The 21,509-nt window shown below is 42.4% G+C and overlaps 1 protein-coding gene and 1 pseudogene across 5 annotated transcripts in view; both read left to right on the top strand.

Annotated features, from left to right (window-relative positions):
• The window catches only part of rptor (regulatory associated protein of MTOR, complex 1), a 101,426-nt gene extending 92,103 nt beyond the window's left edge, over nucleotides 1-9,323 (top strand). For 4 of the 5 annotated variants that reach the window (XM_049720104.2, XM_049720101.2, XM_049720102.2 and 1 more), the window contains 6 exons: nucleotides 4,444-4,550; nucleotides 5,080-5,207; nucleotides 6,734-6,820; nucleotides 6,903-7,019; nucleotides 7,614-7,743; nucleotides 8,671-9,323. In XM_049720104.2, the coding sequence (XP_049576061.1) occupies nucleotides 4,444-4,550; nucleotides 5,080-5,207; nucleotides 6,734-6,820; nucleotides 6,903-7,019; nucleotides 7,614-7,743; nucleotides 8,671-8,739 (638 nt within the window). In that variant the 3' untranslated portion in view covers nucleotides 8,740-9,323. Of the gene's footprint in view, nucleotides 1-4,443; nucleotides 4,551-5,079; nucleotides 5,208-6,733; nucleotides 6,821-6,902; nucleotides 7,020-7,613; nucleotides 7,744-8,670 lie in introns of those variants that run through there. The other variant, XR_007481358.1, reaches the window with a different exon arrangement.
• Nucleotides 9,324-9,713: 390 nt separating this feature from the next.
• On the top strand, nucleotides 9,714-19,505 carry LOC125968839 (platelet endothelial cell adhesion molecule-like; annotated as a pseudogene).
• The last annotated feature ends 2,004 nt before the right edge of the window (nucleotides 19,506-21,509 follow it).

Below are 21,509 nucleotides of genomic sequence, written 5' to 3'. Positions count from 1 at the left end.
CAGAGCATACTCATAAATAACGTCATTTCTTATTAAAGGCACATGCATGCTGGAAAGTCCCTAGTAATCCTGGAAGGCTTCCTACAGGAGCCCTGGAGGACGTTTTCAAAGCAAACAGGATGAAACGGAGAGAGGGAGCAAAGGAGCGCGATGGTTTAATGAGCTCCACTGTTTGGAAGAGCAAGTCCATCACGAGAGATAATGGTGCAGAATAAGAATAGCGCATACTGCATTGTCCACAGAGGGAAGAACTATAACAAAGATATTCATCCAAAAGGAATAGATAAATAGATCTTAAATTAGGCATCATCTCAGCATGAACAAGACGTCTACACGACCGCTGTTAACTTTTGCAGCCCTATCTCCCTCCATGACTCAACAAGAGGATAGACACCCCACGTGCGTTATCACTTCTGTTTGCTGTAGCATTATTGGGGGCAAAATGTTTGATCTTAAGCTGTGCTGATGCTGAAAAGTCCCTACGAGAGCATAATTAAGCTATCGCTAGAAACCCGAACAGTGATAGTGAGGAAACATTGCCCACATTCTTTGTTCCCAGCTGTTTTGTAATCTTCACATCGCTATTGATTTTCTGCGTGAGTACCTAAGTCCCTGTCAGACCCACAAAGGTGTATTCCCTCCAAGTCAGAATTCTCATTTTAAGAGGTTGACTGATGTTCTTAATAGACAAAACTCATGGGTCCGCTTTGGCACAGTGAATTATTGAGTGGTGACCCTCAGAACTTTCCTGTAAAATGTTTTTGATTTAATTATGAAGTTGAACTGGAAAGCAGAGGATCTGCTGTGTACTGTATGATGGATTATTTTGGTTTGTACACCATAGAAAAATGCTTTAAATTTGACTAAAACTCTCACCGAAAACTTGGAATGAATAATAATTATGATACATTTTGCCAAATACACTTACATTGATCCCTCGTTGATTGCGGGAGATGCGTTCCAGAACCACCTGCAATAAATGACGATCCGTAAAGTAGAAACGTCACGTGTATTATTTAGAAATTTTAACAACATTGTATTGAAATTTCCAACGTGTAGTGTTTCTTGTTGGCTGCTAGAGGGCATGGGTGTATTGCAAGTTAATTTGGAGTGTGGTTTACCTTGCAAAGCAATGCAAAGTGTTTATCTTCAGACTTGCCACACTACACTAACTCGGAAACATCATGCATAGCAAAACCAAAGTGAGTCACGGTTGCGCATGAATCTCTTGTGGTCCTATACACAATATTAAGACTGTAAACCCTCCCCAATACTTTTACGTTACATAAACCTTTCCCATTCCTTTAATAACCATTCGCACTGGTTAGACCTCGCCGTTTCGTCTGCTTTGACACACGCACGTCTGCCACCTGATTCACATTTGCCTGATCCGCTGTGTAACGAGATGGCACCACGACGCACAACACAAGCTCACTGACCGGTTCGTCAGTCGCCTTGTACACTTGCTCTGCTGGTGTTCCAGCCTCCCTTTTCCTCTTTTCGCATTCCCTAAATAGTCTGTGTTGCCTCGTTCGTGACAGGCTGGCTGCCACGCTTCCCGCGCTTGTCCACAGTGACGCACATTGCTCAGAGAAACGGCCTGCGCTATCAGCGTGCATTTAAACGCCGTTCTCCCATCACTTATAAACCGTTCTCCCATCATTTATAAACCCGCGAAATAGTGAATCCTCTATAGGTGAAGCGTAAAGTGGCGAGGAATCACTGTTACTTCTAACTGTTGTGTCACATTGATCACGAAGAGATGTCAAAATGCTTAAAATAAATTGTATTGCTGGTATTGTCATTGCAGCCAGAGGTCACGTACTTTGTGGATTATGATATTGTTGGAAGAGCCAGAAATCCATTGGTCAGGCATCTTTGTCATGTGGTTATTCCCTGGACACCTCAAATCTTCGATTGGTTGGAGTAAATGCAACCTCAAAAGTCAAACACCCTGATTTCAAAACAGTAGTAAAACTTAAGAGACTTCAGATCCGCAAGAATAAAGGCATAACTTCACTAAGTGCGTTTTGATTTTTGTTTGGCTTTTTAGAGTGTTCCTGTTACAGAAGTGACTCCACCGTAAATTGAGGTTTAATGATGCTGATGAAATCTTGGATCAAATTAACTCTAAGGAAATTTTTGTTTTGAAATCACACCTTGGAAGTCAACCAGTGTCACTGGAGCGATTTGGTTTGACTGTTGAGGTTCCACAGTTAGAGATTCCACAGATGTTCTGTTTTCCACCATATTATTCATGACTGAAACCCAAGTTATTGAATCAAATGTTTGTGACCGCCTTTTGGGAGTGTTTTAACAAATGCTACAAAAGCTTATTACAACACACAATTGGATTGCGAACAGGAAAACTCTACTTAATTGGTGGTGGAGCTGCAATACGAAATACGAGGCAGGAGCTAGCCACTTGAACTGGAGCAACTGTGGTTCAGGGAAAATTGCTTCCTTGGGTTGTTTTGATCAAGATGCAAGAATAAGAGGAAAGCAGGATTAATAAGCAATTATGTAAAATAGGGAAGAATAGTGATTCTATGAAAAATGGAGAAACGCCTTTTTGCCTCACAGCAGAGAGATTGCATGTTTATTGTGCAAAGGAATCTCCTACCCGCATTCCCTCATCACAGAACTGCCAGCTTCAAAGGGAACCAAGGCCTGCTCTCTTCTCTCTTTTCATTGCCTCTGAGTTGAACCAGCATCAAAAACGGCCCCCATGCGACTGAGCATGCGTCTGTGAGATGTTTTGAGGTTTCTTTTATGAGGGGGGTTGGTGTTTTTCTTCCAACATGCATTCACACACATCCTCACTCTTGCCCCCTCGCTGATTATTGACGATGTGATGCTTTTGCGGGCCGGATGATGTCACAGTGGAGGAATTGAAGCTGCCGCATGGGACTTGGGATTTCCTGACATCAAAGCAAAGTGGAGCATGTGAAAGGCAGGCCCAATACGTGGAGGCTTCCTTGTAGTTAAGTCACGACTCATAAAGAAGGCTTTCAAAAGAGTGATGGAGGCCTCATTCTGTCGTGTCGTGTCGTGTCCTCATATTTGTGGCAAATTACCAAATGCCGACATGGGCGGCCGTTAGGGCTTGACGTAGTTACTGATTGCGGAAGTAATCCAGGGGAAATAATTCATCGCAGAAAGAAATAAAGCATGCTTCACCTCATGGTTTCAAGAGGGGATAAAAGAGTGTGGTTGCCATAGCATTTACGGTAAAGTGGAGAGAAGCATTACTAAAACACAGGATGTTATTTGATTTGCTAAAGCACTTCCAGTTTTATTGCTCCGAGATTTGTGCTAACCTCCAAAACCTCTTGTCTTGTATTCAGCTTGTGCGTCACCATTCCTGTTAAAATATCTAAAACCTTGAGCGGCTCAGTCTTGCATAAGATCATGTCTGAGCCTTCTGCAATGCACAAAGCAGTGTGCCTGAATATTATTTGAATCTGACTTGTTGCAAAATGTCATGAGGCCAATGTTTTACATCTGTTTCTAACGGGCATGCCGCAAAGCAGGTGAGAACTGCCCCACCATCAGGCCTCAAACCTGCTCTAACAGATTGTTGGGCCACTGGGGAGCATGCATTTTGATTTGTTCAACAGATGCTGACTGAACACACAGCAGTCACACTAAATGGTGAAGATTAAGCTGTTACTAAACTTTTATTGGAGCAAGTTGTCACGAACAGGCTTAAAAGGGTGTTATAGCACTTATGGACTGTTGAGGGCGCCACTGGAGCAGCAGGAAAATGAACCTTTACTTTTGTTTCTGGAAGCAGTTTTGTGTTTTGACTCCTCTGTATGGCACTCTTTGCTCAACATTGGACTTTAAATTACATTGACTTGCCATTTCTTAGCTCCTTTTATTTAAACCAATAGTGCCATCTAGAGTCAGAAAATACAACTTGTTCATGAAGCACATTTGAAGCTTCATTTTCCCAACATTAGCAGCAGGCCATGTGTGACTCAGATGGCGTTGCTGTTTGATTCCTGCTGGGATGCCTCATTTGGGAGCAGACTGCTTGACGGAGTACTATGTAGTTTTTACATCTCCCAGCGGTCAGTGACGGCACCGTTAAAAAAAAAAAAAAAACACATATTAAGACTCTCAATCCTTGAAAACCCTTTTTACTGATGTAATCCATTATTAACAATGTGTGTCTTGATCTGTTTTGCCATTCATCTGACTGCAGTGCGGTGACTGCTGCACTAATCTTTGATTAGCCTTCTTCCAAGTGTGTAGTCGTGCTTTCTCCTCAGAATTAAGCCACTTATTTCAAAACGGTCAATTCTATTTGTAGTTGATATATTTTTGACAGTCTTTAAGTCACACTTGAGTGTGTTAAAAGCTGCCTTCTATGTTCATTGGTGTTTTTGTGTTTTAAAAGTTTGTGTTTATGAATGACTGTGTCATTGGTCCCTCCAGGTGCAGGCATGGTTGTAGACTGGGAGCAAGAAACCGGTCTCCTTATGACGTCTGGAGATGTGCGAGTTATCCGAATCTGGGACACTGACAGAGAGATGAAGGTCCAGGTGTGTAGCATTCTCTTCCACTGGAATGGATTTCCACTGCATGATTGAAGTGACACCGTTTCAATTTGAGGGGAGGTTATCGTTTAAATCAGTGGGTAGAAATGTTAGCCCAGACCACGTCAACATCAGTGTTAGAGGTCTAACCTTGACATGTTGCATTGTTCCCCCGCTGCTTGTGGGGGACAGAGATGACCCCTGCGTGAACAGCAAAAACATAACTAGAAACCCAAAGGTTCATAATACCCAATAGATTCCACAAGATGGCAGCAAGTAATGACTTTTTTTCAAAATGAAACTCAACTAGTGGGCCTTACTTGACGCGAAGATTCCAGAGGATGAGGCCAAAGTAATACGTATATTGCTTTGGTTTAAACAAAACAGGAAATTTGAAAATAATGGAGGATATGTTCCAAAACAAATCTGCAGGGAAATCACTGTTATGATGCATACTGAAGAGGTTCTTGTTGTGGCCATGAGCGCACTGTCAACATGGTGGATTTCGTCTCACGTTGTTGTGTTTGTGCACCAGGACATCCCGACAGGAGCGGACAGCTGTGTGACCAGCTTGTCTTGTGATTCTCAGCGTTCGCTCATTGTCGCTGGTCTGGGGGACGGGTCCGTTCGAGTTTTCGATAGGAGAATGGGTCCAAACGAATGGTAAAGTCCACTCAGTCCTTTCTTTTCTCTCAGCATGAAACTTCTCACCTTATTGTGTAAAAGTAGTAAGTAAAGTTCAAATAGATTACTGTCTCCCCTTGTATGATTCTGGTTTTAGAGTCTTCTGGGGAGGAGAAGCATTTCTTTAACATTGGCCTCACTCTGCGTTCTTCCTGTTAATTTATGGTTTAATTTCCTCGCTTTTTCCTTCTTTTTTATTGCCATGTCATTATTTAAATACATTTAGGAAAGCTCATAGCAATTTAATTGTGCATTTACTCTGACAGAGCACTACATTATTCATCGTTCTAATCTATGTTTATTATATATAGAGTGCTGTAGATCTCCCCTCGGGATTGTCACCTCTCTTAATGGACCCTGGTGACACTGAGTCCCCTTAGTTGGTTAAACATCATTTTCATTTCTACCCCAAAGGGGAGGAAGAAAGCAGTTCAAACATGAAGTGCTCCATAAATCTTTTAGCCAAGATAATTTATTCGATCCCCTCAAGCAAGGACAGTAAGTAGTTTTCTGACTTCTTGACAGACATGCAGGTCATGTCTGGAATCCTTTTGTGGACATGTTGACAGTATTTCATCGTTTATTAAGACAAATGTTGTTTTTCTCTCAGCTGCTTCCCAAACAACCTTGTATGCTTCAAAATGGAAAGGATAATCAAGACGTCTCGGAGCTTTAGGTTTCTTATTGTGATGCCACAGCGCCACCTGGTGTTTGCACACCACCATTACATGTCATACCCTCGAAACGACCTACTTACTATATGCTTGCTTGAAAACGACCTCAACCCTCACGCACCATAAAAACCAAACACATTGTTGCGCTGTTATTTATCGTTAGAGTGCATCTATGTAATCTATCATCTATCTACTGTAGCTTTAAATTACATCAAAGTCAAAGTCTGCTTTATTGTCAACGTGAAGAAATTGACAATAAAGCAGACTTTAACTTTGACTTTGATGTAATTTAAAGATACAGTACGGCGTTTCCCTGTCATGGGCATGGGAGAACAACCGAGCACTGCTGTGATTAGCACAGATCCCCAAGTTACTGACACGCCCCCTAAAAAAGTTTCATCGTGCCTAAAGACCCACAGTATAACAGTAGATCACATTTTTGTCTAATTAAAACTCTGACATACTTTATTATATGTCATTGGGAACAAGGTGCCATAAGGTGGCAGCAAAGCACTCATTTTGCCTAAATGAAATAATTTTACCATTGTTTTCTGTTAGATTAGTTGACTTTGGCTGTTGTGTCTCCTTTCTCCTTGCTTGGCCTTCCTAATCTGTGGCACTCATGGCACTCATACTAGTTGAATCCAATTAAGACTGCAGTCACACATTGTCACATGGGCAAGGTGAAGTCGCCCCCAGCACTCGCCCGTGTGTTAGCGACTAAGATAGTATAAGAACCGGGTCCATTTTGGATAGGGTAGATGTCTGAACTGTCCTTGCTGCTCTTGATTGGTGCAGCAGTGAAATGAAGTGAATTATTTGTGTCCGCAGTCGCATCATGACCTACAGAGAGCACGGCGCCTGGGTGGTCAAAGCTCACCTGCAGAAAGAGTCGGATGGACATATAATCAGCGTTAGGTATGCTTCCTCTCTTCTTTGTACAAGACGGAACTTGTCCAGTTTCTTTCCCGTGCCGAACTCTTCTGGTCTTCTCTACCAGTGTCAATGGAGACGTTCGATTCTTTGAGCCCCGCACTCCTGACTCTGTTAACGTGCTGCAGACAGTGAAGGGGTTAACAGCGCTCGACATCCACCCGCAGGCTAACCTGTTCGCTTGGTGAGTTTGTGTGGTGTGCTGTGTGGGTATCTATCTATTTCGCTATCTATCTAAAGCTGAGGAGTAATACAAAACATATTGCCATGATACTTTAAAAATAATTCGTTATGATTCAGCAATAATTTATGTATGCTAAAACTATTATCTGTGATACTGTAAATTACAAAATCTATATGTAAGTGAATATAAAAATACAAAATATCCATCATACTTTTGCTATAAAAATATAGTTCCTTCGAAATAGCCAATTGTCATTAATCTGGTACCAAGGGAAAAAAGTGCTCCTAAGTCATGTTTTTATTTAGATAGTATCTAATGTTGATGGTACGTGTGTAATTTTAGATTCACTTTCTTTTTTTCCCCATTAAAAAGCAGCATTATCAATCTTACTGTTCTGTACTGTATTGTAACAGAAAGCAGTATCGACAGTTTTCCCCTTCGCTACTGTACCGATTTTTCCCCCTTCGCTACTGTACCGATTTTTCCCCCATCACGTAAAATTAGTCATGTCTGCATTTAACAAGTGAGAATTTTGACACGTTGCTGCAAGTGACTATGCGTGTGTGTCCGTGTGTGTGTTTGTCTGCCCTGCAGTGGCTCAATGAACCAGTTCATCGCAGTGTATAATGCCAACGGTGATGTGATCAGCAACATCAAATATTATGACGGCTTCATGGGACAAAGAATCGGGGCAATCAGCTGTTTAGCCTTCCATCCTCACTGGGTAATGTGACACAAAATTCACCTCCATTACGAGCTGAAGTTTGTCTGGTCATGAACATATTTTGTCATGTCTTGCTCTTTAGATATTTTTATTTTTTGTTCACAACGGTCCTGACATACGCATTAAACAAACTCACTGGGCAACAAAAGAAGTCGTCGCAGGACGCCATGCTCAGTTACTGCCATACTTACTGTTTTTCATTGGCTTTATTCAGAATTATAGCTGAGAACAGTTTTTGTAAAACTGATGAACATCTGGGGATAAGCAAAGGCACTGTAAATCACATCAGATGTGTGTTGACGTCTACGTACATAACACAAGTTTGAATGTGATTGGTTCGTTCTGAACACATCCTCATCCCCAGGTAAAAGGGTGTGCACAATTATGCAACCGCATTATTTCAGCTGTTTATTTTTATTTCCCCTCTCAAAAAACATGTCTTGTATTCTTTTAAATGTCAACTGAGTTGTACAGGTTGTTGGTCACGTTAATGCTGAAATAAGTTTTGAAATGATCACCAAAAGCTGTAGATGTTCAATATCCACTCACAAAAAATTGCCTTTTAGATTAAATTTAAGGAAGAAGATGAAATACACTCTAACTGTCATAGGTGGGCTTAATCTTGGGCTTAATCTTACATCTTGTAAACCTTTGAACGCTCATCTCCACTTGTATAGTTTTTCAGTACTACTTGCACATTGTGGCAAAATTCACACCAATTTTTTTTTTTGATTTAATCATTATTGGACCAATGAAGGTATTGCCTCATTTGAATTGTTTTTTGAAGAGACCTCTTCATCATGCTGCACACCAAATCCTATTTCATGGGGTTTCTGATCCCTTGCAATGATGTATAACACGATTACGTTTTTTTTGCCATGTCGCACAATGGCAAGTGATTGTCTCTTTTGCTTTGTCTTCCTTCAGCCTCACTTGGCAGTGGGGAGCAATGATTACTACATGTCCATCTACTCAGCTGAGAAGAGGCTCAGATAACACACCAGCATCCTTCTCCAACAAACCCAAGCCCCTCCCACAGCCACTTTCACTACCAAAAATCCCACCCATTTTATGGATTCAGAGACCTTGACCACCAGGGTGTACATCATGTTGTACATATGCAACCCCCCCACTTGAATGTTCCAGTGTTAGCTGCTGAGAAACATATTATTATAATTATCCTGATCCTTGTTTTTTCTTGTTATCAAGCTAATGATTGTAGACTTGGCAATGCTGAGGCGTGTGTATATTTAAATAGATATGAAGAGAGGTAATATTTTAAAGAAGCGGTACCCGCTGATCACCGGGGCTTTTCCTGGCTTGGCAGCGAGCGTCACTACCTAAATAACTTTTGAAGCCCACCTTTAGTTGGAGGACTCCGTACATTTGGTGCAGGAAACATGGACTTTAGACCCCTGCACCGCTCGGCAGGATAGAGATGATGACCTCGTATTTTTGCCCCAATCATCCACAAGGCAAGCACATGTTACTGTTTGCATGTGTTTCACTGGGATCTACTCCCCAAAGCTTTGCACATAGTAAGTGATGCTCTAAAATGAAAGAACCCCACGTCCTGAGTTGTCACGCTCAGTGTGCCAATCATTTTTTTTTTTTTTCAGGAAATTGGATTTTTCTGTTTGCTTACTGTACATATTTCACGCTTAGAATAATCATGGCAAACCTCCGTTGCCTGAAGGATGACACAAAGCTCCTCCTCAAGACCACAAAGAAATTGAGAGCGGTTTAAAAAGTCCTTGAGATGATCATTATGCTACTGTTGCACTCGTTGAAGTTCTACCTGGAGTGTTTCTTCCATGTGGTCACACACCCACACTTTGGACTGTTTTTCTTTCTTTTCTTTTTAACCAAGTGTTTTCTTGATGTTAAGTGTCATGTTCTGGTTTAATTCCCAAACCTCACTCAGGTACCTCAACCGCCTCAGATGACGAAAGAGCACCCACAACACAATGTGCCTCTTCATGGGGGCTTGAGCTTTGCTTTTGTTTTTAGTTGATCATTTTTCTCTCTGTTTTGCAATGCTGTTTTAATTCCGCTTGTATTTTGTGTGCCTTGATCTGGCTGAGCTGGGTGGAAAGGAAATGTGAAAGCCTTAGTTTCAAACACTGTCACACACAGTTGGTTGTCCCTCCTCCTTTCAATTTCATCTTCAATCTTTCTCACTAGACACGCCAAGCTTTGCTTTAAGAATGAGATGGAATGGTCGTGTGTAATGGAGGTGAACATAGAATCCGTCAATGAGCTCCTTTCACAAACACACACACACACACACACACAGTCAGCCACTATAGTTTTGGCATGGGGGCTTTGCTCGCAAAGTCCTTGCATCAAGTTTTAAGATTTTAGTCCAGAAACCAAGAGACTTAGGTAGTGTGAAAGGAACAGTGAAAACAATCAGGTTTGTCTCTGTGACGCCTGCCTGTTGTTATTGTTGTCTGGTTTATGAAATGGGAGGTGAAATAAACCAAATATATTATTGGATGTTGCCCTCTTGTTGACTGCACAAAATGATATTCTGCGGCCTTCAGGCACCTGATGTGTGACACTTTTGGCTGGCTATGGACTGGTTTTAGCACAAAAACACTTAGTGAGGACAATGAAATCATGTAAAAAAATACTTAGTATAAATGAACCACTTTTTACAGACACAGTAGTTAAGAGAACAGTGTATGGGACATGTACATTAATCCAGCACTTTATTCTTGCATCATGGGACACAGGGTCATATTCATTCAATGAGAGCGAAATAAAAATAGTGCAAAATAAAAAACGTTTTTCATTGTATGTTTGGCCACTTGCAGGACCCCAGAGGTTCATTATTGTGGTACATTGTCTTGATCACTGAGGAATTCTGATGACATTACTGAGGGCACCTAAGAATGAATGCCTGCCAATAACAATCGCTTACACATCTTTCATAAAGTTAGTTTTATCTTAACCCCCAAAAAATGGATAACATGGTTTGGAAATGAAAACATGCATTAAATCAGTCTCAATCTGTCAAAGTCAAGTTACTACCCAAAGCACATCCAGTCACTTATACAATAGACTTTGTAAAGGTGTAGACATCCTGAGGAAACCACACTGGCTTCCTGTCAAATTAAGCCAAGCTGCTGGGAACGATAACCGCTGCTGGCTGAGGTAGAGCGCCACCTTCGTGCCACCTCGCCCAGCAAGTACACACCAGCACCCATTGAGGCCATTCAGGTCCAGGACTGATGGCCACAGCTGGATCATTGAAGAGCTCCTCAGACGCCATGGGCCGCTTTCTGCTCCTGTTAAGCTGCACGCTCGTATCTGACTGTAAGGTTGTCTTATCGCTTTGGAATTCTTCTTGGAGAAGAAAATTCATTGACTGATGTCTAATCAGGTGCTTTTTAGTCTTGTTCCAAGATCTCCATCCATGGAGAGGGACCAACGCACAGACCAGTAAGTACTGTACATTGCACTGGGAGATGTCCTTTAAATCTTTTAATGTCTTTTCTCTGTCCTTTAACTTGATGATCTTTGTAATTTTTGTGAGCCTAACTGTGAGTGGGGGCAAATTTATTTATTAATTTGTTTGTTTGTTTGTTTAATTGGTCAGTTATAATTTAGTGCCGAGCAACAAGTGGCTGTTAACGTAATGTGACCATGAACAAGATTCCAAGAAATGTTAGTGATCAAGAAAATCGTGACATAAATGAAATAATATCGATTGTATATTGTATACGTTTGCTCACTCAATAGGTTTGTCTGCACCTTTGCTTCATTTGAACAACACTGTCGTGATTGAGGGGGAGGAGGTAACAGCCAGATGCACAGCTCCGGGAGAACCGGGTTCTATCATTTTCTACTTCTATGATGATGCCAAGGAGATCCTAGAGGATAGGGTCAACTCCAACCTGTCCGAAGCTTCACTTCAACTCTGTTGGCATCCACAAGGTGTACTGTGCCTACACCGTCCTGGTGACACAGAATTCCATCAGGTCGGACAAAAGCAACGCTGTCACCATTTCAGTCAGCGGTACGGGAAATAATGTAGTGTAATTCAATCACGTTGCTAAACATAAAGAATTTGTTCTCACTGGTTGGTCTTGTATCCACAGAACTTCCCATTGCGCCAGTTTTGCAGATTTTCCCTTACAGCAATATCTATGAAGGAGACACAATTGATATCATGTGCACGATCAAAAACCTCATGCCCAACATGAACGGAAATGTTCACCTCTACCTGAGCCGTGGGACCCATCTTCTCAGCAGTGGGGACACCAATGTCAACCACAGCATGATCGCCTTGGCCAAGGACTCTGAGGAGTTCGAGTGCAGACTGAAGATGGGAAATGTTGTGAAGGTTGATACAAAAAAGATTTTGGTGACTGGTAAGTATCTTGTTCTGCATGGTTGTACATTCTACATTTTAGGATTCGCAGTATGATGTCAACGCGAAGTAACCGCAGAGATTGGGTGGTTAGAATAGACTTGGGCAAAGTACGGCTGCAGAGGCCACACTGACCGGCCCTCACTGTGACCTTGAAGTCCAAATATAATGTAAAGTGTGGACAGATGTTAATGCCTACATTTTTTGACTGCATCCACAGAGCTGTTTTCAGTGCCTACACTCTCAAAGTCTCCAAGCAAAGTCTTTCAAAGGGCCCTCATGACACTGAGCTGCAGAAGTGACAGCTTCGCTTCAGAGAGGCTCCACAGGGACGAGTTGACTTATAGTTTGGATTCGCCAGAGATTCACATGATTCCAAAGCGCACCGGCGTGTTTTCTGGCAAAGCTCCGCATCACGAATTCAACTATACTTGCATCGCTCAAACCAAGGGCATCAGGAAATATACCTTTGACCGTCATTCCTAAAGGTGAGCATGCAAGCTTCTATCGTATATTACACAGCACGCCACAGAATTAAATACAAAATGTATATTATATTTTAGTATACGTACTATATTATATTTAGTTAATTGATCCCCATAAAATATGAAAACATAATAGCCCCTTCGTTGTTATTATATTTTGAAGCCTAGCTTCTACAATTTCAGAAAAAACAAAATCCACAATTTTACAGAATGCTGTTATATGTCTAGTAGCAGTCAGATCAAATACATCAGTGGTGTCCAAACCACAGCCCAGAACCATTTCCAACCCACTATCTATTTGGACAATTGTAAGCGAGTAGAAGAGAAAAACAAATGTATTCTCACCTCTCATGTCCTTGTTCTTCAGCAATCCAAAATCATTCAGGAAAACGCAAAACACACCAGGGAATTGTGATTGTTTGAGTCACTGTCTGCTCTGTAATGGTGCTTAGTTCTGATTGCTCTGGATTTGATATGGAATGTGGAGATGTGATTTTGCCACCGATCGGAATAGGGAAGGAAAAACCCCACTGGGATACAGAGCCGATGACAATTCAAAAATCCTGAAAATCTTGACTTTTTTTCAAACTTTTCAGCTTTTTGATTTCAGAGTGAACTTTGGCTTCTATGATTGATCGCTACCCTACCCTACCCTAAACAAACTCGCACATACCGATGACAGGCAGTCCTGTCTACATTCTACCGTGGCACCATTGACAGCGTCCTCACCAGTTGCATCGCTGTCTGGGGTGGTAACTGCACTGAACAGAACTTGAAGGCTCTGCAGCGCATAGTGAATACGGCTGGTAAGATTATTGGTGCTTCGCTCCCCTCCCTGAAGGACATTTACACCTCCCATCTCGCCCGCAAGGCAACCTCGATTGCCAGAGATGTGAGTCACCCGGCTCACTCTTTGTTTGACCTTCTGCCCTCTGGGAAGAGGTACAGGAGCCTGCGCTCCCGCACCACCAGACTCGCCAACAGCTTCTTTCTCCAGGCTGTTAGGGCCCTGAACTCGCTACCCCCTTCTGCGTAGCGTGCGGCACTGTTGCGCTATTTGCGGGAATGTCTGCTGTACGCGCACTTGCTCCTTTTTTTTCTGCTCCTCTTATTTATTTATTTATTTATTTATTGTTGTGTTATTTATTCATTATTTATTCAGCACGCTTTTGTCATACTTGTTTACTTGTTTGTCTGTTGTGAGCCATGTCTTGTCACCGTGGGATAGGGGGTAACGAAATTTCGGTTTCTTTGTGTGTCTTTGGTATGTGGAGAAATTGACAATAAAGCTGACTTTGACTTTTGACTTTGATCTTTTTGTTGCCGGTGACTTAAATCAACTGTGTTTACAGTCTGCTTCCTAAATTCGTCCAATATGTGAACTGTGCCAGTCAAAATATAATATAAAGTGTGGAAAAACATTAGGTCATGTTTGTTCCAACCTTAAACATGCATATAAAACCACAGCGTCCCTCCTCCTCGCTGGCTCTGATCACATGTACATACCAGTCCCTCACACCCACATATTCCCCGCTCGGGTGGAAAACTAAGCCACAAACAAAGATAACAATGACCTGGCCCGAAGAAGATTGAAGAGCACTTCGACAATCCTAGAAAGATGTGGGAGGGCATACAAGACCTCACAAACTACAAAGTTGGTGTTGTGTATCTGCATGACCAGGACCCTGGACAGCTCATCCCTCCTGCCCCTCCCGTCCTGTCAGCAACACTAACAATGATTGCACCATACCTGTTCCCAGCTTGTTAGCCACTCAATTTAAACCCTGCACTCCAAGCCCTCTCTGTCTGTCTGTCTGTCTGTCTATCCCGTCCGCTACCTGCAGACTGACTTACGCAGCTGACTTAGCTCGTGCTCTGTTGCTTTTCTTCGCCCTACCTGCCTTGTGTTTCTGTCCTTAACTGTCCAGGTACCAGTCGTTGACCGCCAGCTCGCTTCAGCCTTGCCAGCTTCGCAGACTTGTCCGCTTCACTCCAGCACCAGTCATCCACCTCCCCTTTTCCTCCCACTCAATAAACAAGAGAGTAGTGACACATTTGGTTGTCCTGCCTGTGACAGTTGGCAATCCTGCGGCTGCAGACATAGAGGTCTCATGGGCAGAATAGCTAAACCATCACTTTGCTCACTATAAACTGTGAGTCAACAACAGACAGTCCACTACCACCAGCCCCCAGCAACCGCACCCTGACACTTCAGGATCCTGAGGTGAGTCAAATGCTAAAAAGTGTGAACCCCAGAAAAGCTGCAGGCCCCAACGGGATACCAGGCAACAATAATAATACTCAGAGGATATGCCAACCAGCGGACATGGGTTCTCACCAAAATATTCAACTACCGTCATTTCCGGACTATACTATATACTTTTTTCCAAAATTTTGAACCCTGCGGCTTATAGTCAGGTGCGGCTTATATAAGATTTTTTTTTTTTGTGATTTTTGTGATGACTTGATCACTTTTATACACTCGTAAAAAGGCTGTGGACCACTATTGTGCGGTATCTTGAAGAAAAAGACAACAACAAAAATACTATTTTGAAACACTACTATGACTGCTGCTTATTCTGGCTGTCTTGCTTGTGGCTATTATGAGCTTTAGTAGGAATGCACGCTAGGTGACCTGCGTCAAAGGGCTCTAAACCAGGGGTGTTAAACTCATTTCTTTCGCGGGCCGCATTGTAGTCATAGCTTCTTTCGGAGGGCCATTATGACTGTCAACCCAAATAAATGTATGGGCACCTCATATTATATACAGTAAAAGCTACAAAACAAACTGACAAATAACTCGTTTTCAAATCAGACGAGTAAAAACTGGTATAATATTAAAAAAAAGATATTATTAAAAGTGAAGACGATTTGCAATTCTAGTAATGACACACTAATTTGATGCACAATTTGTCTTCGCGGGCCACATAGAATGATGTGGCGGGCCGTATCTGGCCCCCAGGCCTTGAGTTTGACACCTGTGCTCTAAACCCTTTCTCTGCCATGTGACTCAGAGATTACACAAAGCAATGGCGCTGTTTGGACCATCTGCATTGTATTAAAACTCAATCAATCAGCATTTAAATTCAATTCTTCTGACATTTTGCTCACCAAAAACAAGTTGTAATGAATGTGAATTTTTAATGCATTTTATTCAGAAGGTTACTTTGAACCCTGAGGCTTAAATGGCGGCGCGGCGTACTTATGGATTTTTTTCGGCCTCCGGCCTCCAGGGGGCGCTCTAGCAGGAAGCAAGAGCAAGACAGGCGAAGAAGAGATAATGCGCCGAAGAAGACGTGCTAGTTTGTGTATACAACATTTCGCGCATCACGCAGAACGCGATCAAGACGGACATTACTGCAAGGAAGCTTTTATACACAAACCGTCATTATGGGGGACAAAAGAAATGCATATGATGCCGCTTTTAAGCTAAAGGCAGTCGATGTTAATGACATTGTGTTGCCGCACCCTTTTCTTTATTTCGTGGTCCCGTCTACTCTGGAGCTATACGTGTCGCTCCCTAGTTTAATGTAATTTAGCGCTTCGTGCATGAATAAGATTAGCATGAACAGACCCTCATCACACTCGAAGAAATGCATAAAAGCGACGACGAAAGAGAGACTGAGAAAGTGTGAGGCGAAGGATATCTACCGCTATTCCAATCGGACACTGAGGAAGACATCGATGGTTTCAGTGCACCGGAGGAAGATGAAGACAATGAAGCTCTTTATTTTACTTTTACTAGTATGTTTTTTTAATCAGCCCTGTTAGTGCTGTGCTACCGTGTTGCTGCTGTGTTACCGCCGCGTCTCAGTGACTTTTAACGGTATGTTTTATTTAATCAAACCCTATTAGTGCTGTGTTACTTCCGTGTTGCTGCGGTATTACTGCCGCGTCACAGGCAGCGTTTGGAAAGAAATGTTAAGGTATGTGATTAAAACTTTAAAAAAGCTTTCTGTGTCCAGTCTTTCTTTGTTAATAACTCGCGTGCACACTTTCGTGTTGCTGCGGTACTACTGCTGCGTTACAGGCAATGTTTAGAAAGACATGTTAAAGTATGTTATTCAAACTTTAAAAAGGCTTTCTGTGTACTGTCTTTCTTTGTAAAAAACTCGTGTGCACGTGCGGCTTATAGTCCGGTGCGGTTTATGTAAGAAAAAAAGTAAAATATCCCTGAATTTTAGCTGGTGCGGCTTATAGTCCGGTGCGGCTTATAGTACGGAAATTACGGTACTCACTATTACAGGCCACAGTCCCTCCCTGTCTAAAACATCAACAATCATCCCAGTTCCCAAAAGTTCATCCAATAACAACCTGAAATACTGCAAGCCCATCGCTCTCACATCCATTCTCACAAAATGCTTTAAACTGCTTTCTCAGTACATCACAGCAAATCTGCCTTCCACCCCGACCCCCATCAGTTTGCGCACAGAGCAAACAAATCCGCCGAGGGCGCCATCGTCATAGACCTTCACCCAGCGCTGAGCGACCTGGATCTTCAGGGGAACAATGTGAAGATGCTATTCATTGACAACAGCTCAGCATTCAATACCTTAATCCCAAGCATTCTCATCAACAAACTGCTCCTCCTCGGCCTGCCCACTTCCATCTACAAAGGGATAAAAGACTTCTTAACAGACCGCCCGGAAACTGTCAAATGTGGGCCACCCCACTCCCTGACCATAACACTCAACACTGGGTCCCCACAACGACGTGTACTCAGTCTTTTACTGTACTCGTTGTACACCCACAACACACCATTCCATCCCTCCAACTCCATCATTAAATTCGCCGACAATACCGTCGTAGTTGAGCTCTGGAGGCGACGAGTCGGCCTACAGAAGCAAGGTTGAGACACTGTCAGTATGGAGTCGACCGCATTTTGTCACTTTCGGTGTATACCTCTTTTACAGTGACTTCAAAATATTCTATTCTATTCCAGGTAAGTCGACACATTTCTAAGATAACATGAAAATATTTTACTGTGTATATTTCTATTAGTAGAGTGCACTATTGCATCTCTGATTGTAATTCTTATTGTTGATTGGATGATGACTTTTGATATGACATGACATGACATATATACTAAGTGCAGTCAATTTACCATTTGTTGCCCACTTTAGTACCTGTGTCAATGCCAAGGATCTCAGTGGTTGGCAAAGCAGTGTTGGGACGTCCAATTAAGGTCCTGTGTTAGTCGGACATCGGCAGCCTGCCCATAAACTACACTTTGTATAAAGACTACACGATTCTGTGCACGGCCAGTGTCAAAATGCCTTTTGAACAGGCTCTGTTCACCGTCACCATCCACCAGCCTGATGAAATCAGCAAGTTCATATGTGAGGCCATGAACGGTCCGAAGGAATCGCCACTCAGCAAAAGACTGGAGGCTACTGTTGTTGGTAAATATCTGTCTGACACATCAAGTTTGTATATTCTACATTTACTGTACGGTGAACACTTTCAAATTCACATGCGTAGATTTTGGGGGGAACCCTGCCTTCATTTTTGCCTCTTGTTTTTTCTTTTTGTTTTTTTTTTGCTCAGGCCAAAGCTATGTTTGTTGCATATGAATTTCCTTGCCACCATCGGTGACATCTTGATGCCAAGCACGATATGTTAAAGGGAGCAGCTTAGTATTTTAAACAGGCCATCGATTTGTCTAAAAGGAACGGAAACGTTTTTGTCACCATCTTGTGCCATCTATAGGTAATTACAAGCCTTTTTTGTGAGTGTCAATTACGCTGCGTTTACATTTACAGCCCCATTTCAGGACACAATTGACAAATCAAGATAGGTCATGAGACCACGTGTGGGGTGGCGGGATAAGCAAACGCAATCAGTTTTGATTGCTGCGGATGCCCTGTGAAAATTTTAAATCATCACCCAAGAATATGACAGGGTAGTCACAGTGTAGCTGAGAAAGCTAGCCATCATAAAACAGAGTGAACTCAACTAACCCTGACACTCCTCATGAACAAAAGAACAACATGTGGTGGTGGCAACATCATGCATGTCAATGTTAGTACCAAACTCTCGGGCTTCAGCTTAGAGCTAGAACTAATGTCAGGAAAAGCCTATTGGAATATCTGGGCATATGCAAAGGCATTTGAAATGATGTCAGATATGTGCTGACTCCGACAAAACACAAGTTTGAATGTGACTGGTTCATTCTGAACACATCCACATCTCCAGGTACATAAAGAGATGATGGGCAAAATTCATACCAGGTGTTTTATTCAAGAATTGACAATGAAGGTTTTGCGTCGTTTGAATTGGTGGTTTGAAGAGACCTCTTCATCATGCTGCACACCAAATCCTAATCCCTTGCAATGATGTTTAGCACGATGATGGTTTTTGCCATGTCGCACAGTGGCAAGTGATTGTCTCCTTTGCTTTGTCTTCCTTCAGCCTCACCTGGCAGTGGGGAGCAATGATTACTATATGTCCATCTACTCAGTTGAGAAGAGGCTCAGATAACACACCAGCATCCATCTCCAACAAACCCAAGCCCCTCCCACAGCCACTTTCACTACCAAAAATCCCACCCACTTTATGAATTCAGAGTGTATACATCATGTTGTACATCAATATGAGTTTCTTTTTGGTGCCATTTTTCTTAAGCCCACCCAGTTGATGAGTCACGGCCAACAGTAAAATTTAGAGTGCCCTCATCCAGTTTTGTCTGAAAATATAATTTTTTTCAGATGTAGTTTTTTGTTTTGTTTATTTGGTTGTTTTATCAAAGTCAAAGTCTGCTTTATTGTCGATTTTCTTTCATACACTAAGACACACACAGAGATTGAAATTACGTTCCCACTATCCCTCGGTGAGATAGTACACATATGCATACAAGCAACACAAAAAAAAACAAGAAGGCACAAACAATGAATAAATAAGAGTGTTGAATAAATGATAAATAAACAAATAATAATACATAATAATAATAATTATAAGAGGAGCAAAAATGGAGCAAGTGTACATACAGCAGACAGTGGACTTGGATATGGTGCTTTAAAGTGTTAATTGCTTTATTTGATGTTTTCTCTATTGTTTATGTTTTGAATATGTTCAAGATAAAGATATAAAAGTATGTGAAGTGATCAACTATACTCAAAATAACATGGGAAGTGGTCAACTATACTTGTAAGTAAGTGATGTCTTAATGATCAAGTAAAAATTTGTGGGGAAAAAACATCTTCTGCCTGTTGTTGTTGTTCTTGTCTGGTTTATGAAACGGGAGGTGAATTAAACCAAATACATTATTGCATATTGCCCTCTTGTTGACTGCGCAAAATGATATTCTGCGGGCCTCAGGCGCAGCTGGCACTGACACGTGACACCTTTGGCTGGATATGACCTGGTTTTAACACTAAAAACTTGGTGAGGACAATGAAATCATGTGAAAAAATATTTACCGTATTTGCCGGTGTATTGGTCGACCTTTTTCGATCCAAAATCGACCGAAAAAAATCGACCTCGACTTATACACCGAGTCATAAAATTTAACTTCGTATTCATCGCTTCAAATGTGATGGTAACCAAGGCCGTTTCTCATGCATCTCATTGTGCGTTGCACTTAGAAAATTTGAACCGGGCGGCGTGCGCGAGTGCGCGGCCCGCTGGAAGTCCAATGAGGCGCCGCGATCCCCTCCGTGGTGCTTATAAACAGCCGATCCGCTCGGCGGGGGCTATTTTCGGCCAGTTGGCGCGTGCGCACGGCCTCCCGGATGTGCCGGGCGGGTGCGTGAGCTCGCCGGCCGCTGGAAGTCCAATGAGGTGCCGCGATCTCCTCCGCGGTGCTTATAAAGTGCCGATCCGCTCGGCTTGGAGCTATTTCCGGCCTCCCGTTGGTGCCGGGCGGCGTGCGCGAGCTCGCCGGCCGCGATCTCCTCCGCGGTGCTTATAAAGTGCCGATCCGCTCGGCTTGGAGCTATTTCCGGCCTCCCGTTGGTGCCGGGCGGCGTGCGCGAGCTCGCCGGCCGCGATCTCCTCCGCGGTGCTTATAAACAGCCGCATGCGCACGGCCTCCCGGAATTTGAACACATTTCGTCAATAAATTTCGCATATTGAATTTTGAAGTTTAATATAATGCAACAATTGAGCTCGACTTATACAAAGGATATATCATAAAATCGTAAATTTCCGTCGAATTTTAGGGGTTCGACTTATACACCGAGTCGACCTGTACACCGGCAAATACGGTAGTATAATTGAACCACTTTTTACAGACACTGTATTCAGCAGACCAGTGTACGGGACATGTAGATTAATCCAACACTTTATCCTACCATGGGTCTCAGGATCATGTTCAACCAATGTGAGGAAAATAAAATAGTGTAAAATAAAACACATTTTTCATTGTCCTGGTATGTTTGGCCGCTGGCAGGACCTCAGAGATTCATTAAAGTGCTACATTGTCTTGATCAGTGAGGAATTCCGATGAGGGCACCAAAGAATGAATGCCATTCCAATAACAACCGCTTCCACATCTTTCATGAAATTAGTTTTAGCTTAAACAAAAAAAAAAAATTGATAACATGGGTTTGGAAATGAAAACGTGCATTAAATCAGTCTTAATCTCTCAAATTCAAGTTACTACCAAAGCCACATCCAGTCGCTTATACAATAGATTTTCTAAAGGCTTTAACTGAGATCTTTGTATTTTCCCCAAAGGCCGGAAAAAAAAGATGTACTTCTCCCAGATTGCAAGACCGGAGTGAAGTCTTGGCCATTCATCTATGCTTAGATTTATGCCAGTAAGAAGGTTCAGTGGCGCACAAAGTTGATTTCAGGAAGCAACACAAAGAATGTCTGTGTGTCTGCCTTCTGTTGTTCTTTTTACCTGCTCAAACCTTCACAGCCAATCAAAAAGGGCAAAGGCCTGACTCCTGCACTTAAAA

Source organism: Syngnathus scovelli, chromosome 5 (assembly GCF_024217435.2).
Source record: "Syngnathus scovelli strain Florida chromosome 5, RoL_Ssco_1.2, whole genome shotgun sequence".
In the NCBI taxonomy this organism is placed as follows: domain Eukaryota; kingdom Metazoa; phylum Chordata; class Actinopteri; order Syngnathiformes; family Syngnathidae; genus Syngnathus; species Syngnathus scovelli.
Note: the sequence above shows the minus strand (reverse complement) of the source record. Positions and strands in the feature narration are given on the sequence as shown.